At 29.7% G+C, this 13,062-nt stretch overlaps 2 protein-coding genes across 2 annotated transcripts; one reads left to right on the top strand and one right to left on the bottom strand.

The window, feature by feature from the left end:
• Positions 1 to 793: 793 nt before the first annotated feature.
• Phum_PHUM580180 (uncharacterized protein) lies at positions 794 to 6,952 on the bottom strand (the record flags this gene model as incomplete). The annotated part of the gene is made up of 6 exons (XM_002432252.1): positions 794 to 1,030; positions 1,666 to 1,803; positions 1,886 to 1,989; positions 2,101 to 2,319; positions 6,440 to 6,702; positions 6,921 to 6,952. 6 exons carry the CDS (start codon positions 6,950 to 6,952, stop codon positions 794 to 796), a joined length of 993 nt encoding a protein of 330 aa, XP_002432297.1.
• Positions 6,953 to 10,551: 3,599 nt separating this feature from the next.
• Positions 10,552 to 12,064, top strand: Phum_PHUM580190 (uncharacterized protein; the record flags this gene model as incomplete). Its single annotated transcript, XM_002432253.1, has 4 exons — positions 10,552 to 10,578; positions 11,591 to 11,809; positions 11,859 to 11,947; positions 12,022 to 12,064. The coding sequence occupies 4 exons, from the start codon at positions 10,552 to 10,554 to the stop codon at positions 12,062 to 12,064; spliced, it is 378 nt and encodes a 125-aa protein (XP_002432298.1).
• Positions 12,065 to 13,062: the final 998 nt, after the last annotated feature.

Below are 13,062 nucleotides of genomic sequence, written 5' to 3' on the forward strand. Positions count from 1 at the left end.
CCACCCCCTCCCTTCCCCTTTCCTCCCCCGCCCCCATCCCCTCCCACATGGTAAAAATTTCAAAATTTACATTACCTACCCCCTCCCCCCGTTCCCCCCGTTCATTTATTAATCAACATCGAATTTTTTCGTCCATTTCAAATTCATTACACGATTTAATTTATTATCACAGCCTTATAATATTACCTACAAAATCTTTTTTTTCTCAATGAAAAGTCATCATTCAAAAATCGCTTAAAATAATAATAATAATAATAATAATAATAATAATAATAATAATAATATAATTATTACGTAATAAGTTTTTTGTGTTTTCGTAAAGGCTTAGAAATGTATTATTATTATTATTACGCTACCCTACGTATACTAGCAAATTGAGCTGCTCTTGTTTGTAATAACGATAATAATTATTATTATTGTTATTACTTGACCCCCACCCCCTTCTTTCTCCCCCTTCACCAAATTCGAAGTTTGGGAACTAAATGCATCATCGTCTCTATAAAATTTTTTATTATTTTTTTTTTTTTATTAATAACCGTGAGAATTTTTATTTTTTTAAATTTTATTTATATGTATATATGTATGTATATATAAAAAAAAAAGAAAAAAGAAAAAAGAAAAGCGAAAAACAAAAAAAAAAAAAAATTGTAAGTAGTCATCATCATCATCATCATCAATAATTTTTTTTTGTTGTTATCATTATCATTATTATCATTTTTGATTTTGAATTATTATTATTATCATTATCATTTGTATTAATAATAATAATAATAAGGATTAATTTGAATTTGAATCATCGGACGTGTTTTCCAGATTGACCACCGCCACCGGCGCCACCTCCGCCGCCGCAATCAACCGTTGCCATCCATTTTAAATCGGCAACCGTCGCGTGATGCATGTAATAAACGGCGAGAACGACCAAAACGTGCATTATGTTGTGAGAATTGAAACAATAATCGAATTGTCCTGGAAACCATCTTTCCGGTATGTTTATGGCACCGATTATACCACCCACGAGCGATACAAAATCCTAAAACATAAAAAAAAGGTGAGGAGAATGGCGATTATCGATTGACAGATCGATTAATCGATCGATTGATCGATCTATCATCCTCCATTATATAACTCATCAATTATATATTTTGTAGGCAATGATGACGACGATGAGAAAATAATTTCACGAACGAATGAAAAATTTCCAACGAACCGGAAATAAACGTTTTTTTCTTTATAAACATGTCAATCCGTGAACGTACTTTGTCGCGTGACGTCAATAAAAGAAGAAAATTTTATTATTATTATTATTTCATTCATCGGATTTGAAATCGTAAAGGAGAAAATTAAAACGACGACGTCGTTATCGATAATTAAAAAAATTATTATTATTATTATCTATAATTAACATAAAAATAAATAACCGTCGCGGAATCAATGCCAATCGATAATTTTCGCGGGGATTTTTTTTTTTTTTCAAAAAGTAAGTTTTTCCAACGTTTTTCTTTCATCGAATATTTTATTTATTGATTTTTTTATTCTCGCCATTTTGTTTATTATTTACTTTTAGTCGATCCAGACGTTCGTTGGCGACCGACCGTTCGAGAAAATTTTATTAACGTCGTCGCCATCATCATCATCATCGTCGTCTTCTTTGGATGTTTTACTTACTTGTAAGAAAACGCTTCCTAAAACGGAGGAATCTCCACCGCCGATTCCGGTGGCTCTCAATAACGTCAATCCGAGCCTAGTTATAAAAGGCAATGCGAAACACATACGCCTATCCCATGGAGACCAAGCAGTCACAGCCTGGAAAGACAAAGAAAAGGATTGGAAGGGAAGAAAATTTATTATTATTATCACGAGTAGTACTTGTGCGATATATACGAACCTTATGAAGTCCCCACACCGACATAAGGCAATAAGACAATATTACAAACCATTTGATGATCCAGGGAAAGCAAAATGAAGTCGTGCAGACCATGGGCAAAGCCCCTGAAAAGGAAAAAAAAATTCTTTTTATGGAGTTGTCGTCATCGTCGTACAGGTATGTGAGTGCTAGAAAAGTTTTTTTTCAATCAATCAATCAATCAATCACTCACTCACCGAAACTTTGTGTCACCCATATTCCTATCATGTCCACTTGCAACAACCTCCTGTAAAGTTTTTCTCCTCGAGTGTGATTCATGAATAAATGGTACAGGAAACTTCCGACCCAAGGCGTCACGCTTCCTACGATGTGACAAATCGGTAGGAATGTTGAATTTATTTTATCCCATGGTATCAATGATGGCACCGTCCATAATATGTAAACTATCGGAAATCCTGGAGAAAAAAAAAAAAAAAAACGGGAAACGAATGTTTTAATTTCTTATCTTTCTTTTTGCTGGAAACGTAAATCTTCAAAATGTAAATTCCAAAAAAAAGGAACTGGAACGAAAATTTTATAAGGGAGTTAAGTCCAAAAAAAAAAAAACCGTTTTTGGTGACTAATTAATACGTCTCTCTCTCTCTTTCTCTTTCTAATCTTTTCTCTTTTCTTCTTTCTTCTCTCTCTCTTTCTCTTTCCTTCTTTTTTTCTCTCTATCTTGGTATTTTTTCTTTATTTCTTTCCCCCCCTCTCTCTTTCTCTTTCTAATCCTTTCTCTTTCCTTCTCTCTCTCACTCTCTCTTTCTTTTCATTTTTTCTCTTTCCTTTCCCTTTCTCTCTTGCTGCTTCTCCCCGCTCCCCTCTCTCTCTCTCTCTCTTTTTTTTTTTTTTGCATTTTGCATTCCAAAAATCTTTTCCGATTCCAAAAATGCAAATTAAATTATATTCTCTCTCTCTCTCTCTCTTTTTTTTTATAAATCTAAATTTATTTATCATTCCGTGATTTGACGCCATTTATTTTTTTTTTTTTATTTTTAAATAAAAAAATTTCCATTTTTTTTTTCTCCAACTCCATTATTAACTTTTAACCTAAACATACTCATTCCTCTCTCCTTTTTCCTTCTCCCCTCCCACACCTACCCCCTCCCTCCCTTTTTTTATTTTTTTTAATTAATTTAACTTTTCATTTTTCGTTTTATTACGTTTAAAAAAAATCGAATCAATCAAATCAAATATCGATTTCGATTTATCGCAATTTTAAAATTTAATCGACGACGTAAACGATTATTATTATTATTATTATTACCTCCGGGGAGGAAAGGGTGAATGAAAAAGGGTTAAGCATCCTACTCCTTTTCCTTCCCCTCCTCCTTCTCGTTAAAAAGGAAAATTAATTTATATATATATATATATATATATTTTTTTTTTTCGATGATTCCCGTTTTATTCCAGGACAGGATGCGTGACGAAAAAAAAAAAAAATGTCCACCATTTTCCACCTTATTCATCATCATCATCATCATCATCATTATTATTTTTAAACGAAACGAAAGGATTTTTTTTATGGGGGGGAGGAAATGAAAAACAATCAATTTCGTTTTAAAACGTCACGTTTCCGGTTTTATTTTTGACTTGATTTGTCGGATCTTTCCAGTATGTGATAAAAAAAAAAAAAAAAAAAAAAAAAACGTTTATCTCGTTTGTTTTTTAAACAACGACAATATTTTTACATTCGTTTAAATATATTTCCGAACGAAAAATTTCTATCTCTCTCTCTCTCTCTCTCGCTCTCGCTCTCTCTTTCTCTCTCTGTTATTCTTTTTTTTTTGTTACGTAAATGAAATTTTCCGGCGTGTTGTTGGTTTGTTTGTTTGTTCGTTCGTTCGTTCGTTCGTTCGTTCCCTCCTTTTCCGTTGAAACGTTTCGCATTTCTCTTTTTAAAATTTTCTTCACGATCGGGGAAAAAAACTTTCTTTTTCCTTCCCCTTCTCTCCTTCCTTCCTCTTCCCCCTTCCCCTTTCCTTCCCATCCTATTTTTAATAATTCAAAGGTCGATGCGAAAGCAGAAGGAAAACAAAGCAAAAAAAAAAAAAAATTACGTGACGTCATCATTATTTCTGTCAAAAATATCGGGGGAAGGGGGGGGAAGGTTTCGAATGATTTTGTATCGTGTATATTATTTTTTCAACGACCGGAATACGAAATCTTTTTCATTATTATTATTATTATTATTATTATTATTATTATTATTATTATTAACGTTTCTTTTTTTGTTTTTTACAGGCGTTCTTCTCCGGAAAAGTTTTTATTTCCATAATAATAATAATAATAATAATGAAAAGAAAGGAAAAAGATTTTCATTTCGTTTTTCTTCTACTTGTTCTTCATCTTCTGGAGAAAGAGAAAGAGAGAGAGAGAGACGGAGATGGAGAAAGAAGATTTTTTTGTTTTCATCATCATCATCATCATCGTCGTCGTCGTAGTTTCCGGTGGAAAATACTTAATTTTTTCTACTTACTCGTCGCGAACGGAAAAGGAAAATGGGAAAGGAAAGGAAAAAGTAAGAAATTAAAAATAATAATAATAATAATAATAATTTTTGTGTTTCTCTCGTGTTGTTGAAGTGAATGGATGGATGAGAATATTAGTTGTAAAGAAAATTGTTTTTCTCTCTCTTTCTCTTTCTCTCTCTCTCTCAATATGTTTACGACAACGTCTTCTTCTTTTTCTTCTTCTTTTTCCGCTTGCGTGTGTCCATTTTGTTTTCCCATCCCCTCCTCCCCTCCCCCTTCCTTTCTTTCTATCGTTTTATTCAATTACTTTTATTTTTATTTTTTTCGATTCTCTTTATTTTCCGTTCCCTTCACCGCCACCGCCGCCACCCTTTGACCTTTGACCTTTTACCCCCTTTTCTTTTTTTTTTTTTTTCGAAAGTGAGAAAAAGGAAAACGAGGGTGGGTAGAAGGTAGAGGTAGGGAAGAGGGATGAAAATAGGGAAAAGTTTTTTTTAATGTTTAATACATCTCGTTCACGTGCCAAAAGAATTAAATTATTAAAATCGTTTCTTTTCGCACATAAAAATTATACAAGGGGGAAGGAGGGGGGAATTCGGTTTTTTTCGTGTCTTTTCGTGTTTTTTTTTTCCTTTCGTGATGACAATAAATGTAATAATAATAATAATAATATAGTGGTGAATGATAAAAAGAAAAAAAAAGAAAAAACCTTTTTAAACCCTTAAATAAAATATTTAAGAATGACAAATTTCCGATTCCGCGGCGGCCATCTTGTCGTCATCGTCGTCGTTTATTCGATTTAAATTTAAATTTATAAAAATTGATATTGTGTATTTCAAAAGGTTGCGGTGATTTCGATTTAGGAAGAAAAAAAAAACTAACCTTTTATATTTTAACCTTTTTCCTTTTTTTTAAAAGTTTTTCCTTTTTTTTTTTGTAAAGGCTGTCGTAAAAGTAGAGAGAGAAGAAAAAAAAAAACGAGTTTAAAAGTTTTTTTTATGACTACCGCAGTGATCGGGAATCATTGAACAAATAATTAATCACTACCACTACTACTTTAATCGAATTAAAATCTTTTCTTCTTTTTTTTTTTCGTAAGCCCTCCAAATTTTTAAAAAATGAAATTTTAACTTTACGTTACTCGGTATTAATTACAAAAAATAATAATAATAATAATTTTCCCATCACCCTTTCTCCCCCTTCCCCTATCTCCCTCCCGTGATACCCGATCAATCGATCGATCGATCATTAATTATAATTATCAACATTTTAATTACGTCACATAAAAAAGCCGTTAAAAAAAAAAAAAAAAAATTAAATTTTAATTTTTTTTTTTTTTTTTTTTTCATTTTTTTTCGCTCATTTTTATTATTAATTGTCGACGCGTTCGGCGATTTCGATAATAATAATAATAATCGCACGGGTTTTTATTATTATCATTATTATTATTATTATTATCATCATTATCATTTTCGTTAAGGTTATTAACTTTCCAATAATCTACCTTATCCGGCAAACTAATAAATCGAATAATGGCGTGTCGAAAAACAATTTTCTTTGAGAAAAAGAGAGAGAGAGAGAGAGAGAGAGAAACTAATAATAATAATAAGTTTGTCGTAGGAATAATCGAAGAATAATAATAATAATAATAATTCATAACCCAAATATGATTCTTATCAGAGAGAGAGAGAGAGAGAGAGAGAGAAACGTTCGTTCGTAAAAAAAAAAAAAGAAGACGATTTTCCGATTCTAACGGAAATTTTTTCCGTTATTATTTTTAAATTTTTCGATTCGAAAAACGTTCGTTTCTCGCATGATTATTATTATTATTATTATTATTATTATTATTAATATTAATATTATTCCACACGCAACCGTTAAGTTTAAATAATGACGACGATGACGACGACGACGTAGGTTTTTTTCCCCCCCCCCCCCATTCGCGAAAAATCGACCGAGGACTAAATCACTGGGGGAGAGAAGTTGAGGGGAGGGGAAGGGGGGGGGGAAAACAGAAAAGGGCCCCGAAAAAAATTTTAAAAACAACGACAATTTCACTCACCGTGCGAAAGTATGTTGATGGTCTCGTTGTGAAAATAAAACAAACTTTTAATGGATGCTTTCGTCGACAGCATTTTCCTGTATCCCGTTTGTATGTAGGGATTAAATTGCAAATATTTGGGCACATCGTGGATTTCTAAGAGTTTCGAAGTTCCCTGATAGTTACCCGGTTTTATTTGACCCGTCGAAAAGATAGAAGATAGGTTTTTCGTAGGAACTTTATTATTGTGAGCGACGTTACTCCTTTCGTTCAATTCGACCGAACTGGAAAAAACAAAAAAACAACAGATTTATTATCATTATTATCAAAACGGGTAAAGGAATAACGGTCGGTTATGTTCGTGCGTGTGCTTTTAGGCGGGGGTGTGTGTGTGTGTGTGGGGGGGAGAAAAAGGGTTGTAAAACGTAATCGTAACCGATTAAAAATCCCGTAAAAAAAAAAAAAAAAATTAAAATAATAATAATAATATTAATACACGTACGCATCATCGTCGTTAATTATTAAAGACTCCATTTTTTTTTTTTTTCGATTCGATTCGATTCGATATATTTTTTTTGTCTCCACGCGATAATTCCTTATTCTCGTAACAATAATAATAATCGATTAACAACGATTATTAATACGACGTTTACGCGTATATTAAAACGTTTTGTCGTGTGCGTTTCTTTTTTTTTTCTCACTCTCACACACTCTCTCTCTCTCTCTCTCTCTCTCTCTCTTTCTCTATCTTTCTATCTCTTTCTTTCTCTATCTTTCTATCTCTCTCTTTCAAATACGCGCGTTTCCTTAAAAAAAAAAAAGAAACGCACACGACCGTCCGATCGTTCGTCCGTCCGTCCGTACTTACGAATGGCAAAATTTTTAATGGCTTTGCCTTGTACTTTGACTTATTTCAATTGCATGCGGTCTCTTTTCGTCTTATTCGCCATTTTTTCTTTTTTTTTTTTTTCTTTATTCCCTTTTTCGACATTTTAATTATTAATTTTTTCCCTCCCTTCCCCCCCCCTTCACCCTTCCCCTCTCTCATTTCTTACCCTTCCTTGTCATTATTATTATTATTATTATTTTTTCGTTGGAAAAACGTTTTCTTCTCGGTTATTCATTACAAATGCAAAAATTAATAATTAATTTAATTTTCTACAATTTTCTTTTCTTTTCTTTCACACGTGTGTGAATGATAATAATAATAATAATAATACGTGACGAAATTGCAATCGTAAAAATTATTTAAAAAGGAAAAAAGGAAAAGAAAAGAAAATTATGCAAAATATATATATATAATTCGTTTTTGAATTATTCTGTTACAAACGTGTCGATACCGGTTTTTATTATTATTATTATTATTATTATTATTATTATTATTATTATTATTATTATTCCACTCGCCAGATATTTATATATAATTTACACGCACACGCACACTCATGTAATATATAAATAACCGCGGGGGGAAGTGAGGAAGTGAGGGGAGGTCAAAGGGGGGAGAGGGGAGAGGGTCAGGAAAATAACAACGAATCGATATTTTACGTAACCTAATTTTAAATTTTTCTTTTTTTCTTTCTACCGGCACACACGCACGCACATTCGCACGAGCTTTTTATTATTATTATTATTATTATTATTATTACATTAAATCACATAATAATAATAATAATAACAAAAACATTTTTTTTTTTTTTTTTTACGATATGAGGTTATGATAAAATAATAACAAAAACAAAAAATAATGGCCGAAATTATATAATTAAAAATCGTTATAAATACTCTCACGCACTCGTACACGCACACGCACGCACACGCACGCACGCACACGCAAAATAAAATGAAATAAAATAAAATAAATTGAACTGACCTGGGATTTTGATCCGGCGTATCGCTATTATTACTACTACTACTACTACTACTACCACCGGTACTGCTATTGTTATTATTATTATTATTATTATTATTATTATTATTATTATTATTATTACTGTTCTGTATGAAAGATTCGGCTAAATTAATCGTTTGATTTGTCATGTCTTTGGTCAAACTACTCATTATCATTTTATTATTGAAATTGTTATAAATTCATTTAATAATAGTAATAATAATAATAATAATAATAATACTGATGAATTCACGCACAAATGACACGCACCGATTTCTGTATAAATTCTCGAACGTATATTTATATTAATTATTCGTAAAAAGAGAGAGAGAGAATGAATGAATGAACGAATGAATGATTGAATGATTGATTGTGTAGGGAATAGAGGATTGAATGAATGAATGAGTGAGTGAGTGAGGGGCGGAGGGGAAGTAGAGCGGAGGTTGAAGAAAGATAAAAACCACACTTTTGATATTAAAAAAAAAAAAAAAAAAAAAAAAATTTTCCCTGGTAAATCACTAAAAAAAAAAAAAAAAACGACGCGAAAAAAAAAACTTTAAATTATTATTATTATTATTATTATTATTATTATTGTTATTGTTATTGTTATTATCACATGTAAAAAAAATTTTTATTTTTATTATTTTTCACATTAACAACGGGGAAAAAAAAAAATATATATATAAACATGTGCGCGGAGAGAGCGCGAGCGCGCGCGTGTGTGTGTGTGTGCGTGAGTGAGCGAGTGAGTGAGTGCGTGTTAATATCCTTTTCTCTCTCTCTCTCTCTCTCTCTCTCTCTATCTCTCAGACGCCGCACTGTGTCCGCGTGTTTTTTTTTCTTCTATGAGATTTCGTCTATTACGTACGACGACGACGACGACGATGATGACGACACACACTTAAATTTCACAACAACAAAAAAAAAAACGCATACACGGCGCTGGCGCGCGTTTTTATTTAAAACTAAAAAAAACGCACGAAACGATTACGCGTGTTTAATAAATACACGAGTACATTATTTATATAATAAATATATATAAACGCGCGTTTATATTATTATTATTATTATTATTTTAATTTAAAATAACGAACGAATATTAATTATTATTATTATTATCATCATCGTTCGCGCGCGTTTATTTATCGCGAATGTTTCATGAACGCGTACGACGCGACGACAACAACAACGATGATGACGATGACGACAACGACGACGGCAGCGCGGTGGTCGCGGCGAATACGATCAACTTCGTCATCATCATCATTAATATTCGGAAGAAAAACGACGACTTTCTCCCGGCAAAGTAAAACGAATTTTTTTTTTTTTTTCTCTCTTCTCTCTTTGTTAAACTTACGAAATTATAGTATGCGTGCGTGTCCGTGTGTGTGTGAGAAAGAGAGAGAGAGAGAAAAAAAGGTTAACGAAAATAATAATAATAATAATAATAAAATAAAAAATAACAGAAAACGAAACGACGACGAAGTCGTTGAGACAAAAAAAAAAAAAAAAAGAGGAGGCATGCGACTGGGAAAAGAAGCAGAACGCAAATTGTTGTTTCTAAAAGCCTGCGCTTTAGGCGCCACTTGTCACGTCGTTGCTAGGATACCGAAATTTATTGATTTTCATTTCGTTTATTTATTTATTATTATTATTATTATTATTATTATTATTCTCATTTAAAAAAATTTTCTTTTTTTTTTTTTAATATTTTGTTATTCATAAAAATTATCAGTATAATTAATTAATTAATATCATTATTATTATCATTATTATTTATTTATTTATTTATTTATGTATGAAAATTGTATATATTTGGATCTATGATTATTATTATTATTAAACGTAAAGTCATAATAATAACTTTGTTAATGATATAAAATGACAAACAAATAATAATAATAATATAATTTATAACGATTATTATTATCATTATTAGAGTAAAAAAAAAAACGATAAAATATTATTATTATTATTAGAAAACGAAACGATTTGAATAATATATACATATTTATTATTATTATTATTATTATTACATTGTTTTTTTTATATAACGAATATCGATTATTTTAACCGTTAAATTTAAAAAAAAGGAGAAAATTGATATTTACATGAAAAATATTATATTTCTTATTGTTTTTTGTTTTAGGAAGGAATACATGAAAGAAAAATTTTTTACGAAGAATTTATTAGTTTTTTTGCTGTTGCTGGAAAAATCCGTTAATTTTGTGGTAAATTCAAAATGGACGACTTGAAATTCGCTTACGAGGTAATAACATATATGTATCAATCAATCATTCCGCACGTTTCGATGTCTATATATACATATTCGAATGATTTTTTTATAAAAACGTTAATCAATGAATATCGATACGTTTCGATATATCGATCGATAATTAATAATCGTTTTATTATTATTTAATGCTGTCGTTATGCGTGAAAGAGGTTCTTTCATATATAATTATGGCGGCCATCTTTGTTTTCCTTTCTTTTTCGTATGCAATAAATACACATTAATCGTTAAATTATTCGTTTTAATTTAACGTGAATAATTTTTTAAATTATTAATTATTTATCGATCGATTAATAAATATCGATTATATCGAAATTAATCGATTAATAATAATAATAATAATATTATTAAATATTTTTAAAATAATTTTAAAAAAAAAAATTAAAAGCCATGACCATTGTTCTCATTTTTTTTTTTTTTTATTTTAAATGAGACATTATTATTATTATTATTATTATTATTATTATTATCATTATTATTATTATTATTATTATTATTCTTTCAAATTTATAATAAAAGAAAAGAAAAGAAAGCGTAATGGAATACTCACGACGTTAACAAAATGTTTAAAAATATTTAATAATAAATTTTTATGCTGACATTTGTAAAATGTCAATAAAAAAAAAAAAAAAAAATTATAAGAGTTTGTAGTTTTTTAAGCAAACAAACAAACAAACAAACAAATAAATATTTAACTTTTTGTTTGTTAAAATAATATTTAATTTAAAAATTCAAATTTTGGGGGGGGGGGAAAAAAAATTAATAAAAGACTTTTAGAAAGTTACATACTTTAAAATAACATTGAATAATTTGTAATTTTTTTTGCTGTTGTTAATAATTTTTAATTGGGGGGGGGAGGAAGAAGGGGGTCCATATGAAAAATTGATTATTTACTTTATATTGTAGTTGTAAGAATGAAATGTTTTGGTTGTTGTTGTTGTGAGAGGGTTAAAGCAATTAATTAATTTTTTGTTGTTGTTTGTTGTAGGAAATTCTTGTTAAAAAAACAAAAAAGGATACACAAAAACCTGAGGAACATTTCAAACCGGGTTCATTATGGATCACAAGAGCCATTAATACAGGAGGAATAATCGGTGGAAGTGAGAGTAACATAAAACAATTGAAAGCTTTGAAAAAAAAAAATAAACAATTTAAAACTGCACTTTCATTGACAAAATCTAAAACTATGGGACATAGGAAAAATCTGGTAGGAATTTGATACACGTATATTTATTTATATTAAGTCTTTGTATAAGAGTGCTGCATGCATCATATTTTTTGCTTGGATCGTCTTCTTTGTTGAATTTTTGCTAAGAAGTGAATTTTTTTCATTGTCTTTTTCAAGGTGAAATTTTTATTTTTTTTTTTTTTTTTGGGGGGGAGGGGGTATTTAATTAATTTTTATTTAGAAATTGAAAGAAAATTATTGACAACAGTTAAAAATCACATTAGGCAAAATTAATTTTTTCTTTTTTCACTTAGGTAAATTATTTTTTCGATTTATTTATTAATTATCGTTTATTAATTAATATATTAATAGGATTATGAGTGACGCGTAAGGAATTTTTATAATTAAATTTAAATTTTTTTTTTTTTTTTTTTGTGGTGCGTTAAGGAAAGATGCAGTCGCACACATTTTAACCGGAAATGTATTATTACTTACTACTCTAGTCAATGTCGTGTCTTAATTCCATAACACAACCAATATTCGATATTTAAAAAAAAAAGACGTAAAAATCGTCAACACGTTATTAAAATGTTTATATAAATTTATTTTACAAAATGAAAATCGCGTTTAATTAATTCGATCGTAATAAACGATGTTTGTTAATGGTTAAAAATATCATTTTGAATTTACGACCGCCATTTTGTTTTGAAATCGATTCTGATGTCCTTGACGACGCTTGTAGGTAGTGATTTTGTTCAAGGTTTCGTTTATGAAAATTATTTGATTCCTATTATTAATTTCGTTACGTCCAAGTTTAAAAGTTTTAAAAGGATCAAAGTAAGTTGTATTTTTTTAGTAATTTTGTACATTAAAACTCGATTATTAATTTATTGGGTTTACGTGAAATGGTAACAAAAATGGCGTTCCCACGAAATTTTGTCACGACCACCACTTGCATTTCTATAGATGATCGGTTTTCAATTTTAAATAAATATACATGTACACATATGTTTAATTTCATCATCAATAAGTTCTCATTTAGTTTTTTTTTCATAATTTTAATTGAGTGTTTGTTGTAAAATCACGTTTAAGATTGATCGTAAATGCAAGACTTGAAACTCGTACGTACGAAGAGCTATTATAATTTTTCTTTTTGGGCCATATGGATATTTTTTGAAAAATTTGTCGTAATTAACTTTAATTTAGAATACGCATTAGGGTGCGTGTTATTACCAACATTAATCAATATTTATTATTAAATAATTGTGTCTATTCGATTATTAATCAATTAC

Source organism: Pediculus humanus, genomic scaffold (genome assembly GCF_000006295.1).
Source record: "Pediculus humanus corporis 1103172108309 genomic scaffold, whole genome shotgun sequence".
NCBI lineage: Eukaryota > Metazoa > Arthropoda > Insecta > Psocodea > Pediculidae > Pediculus > Pediculus humanus.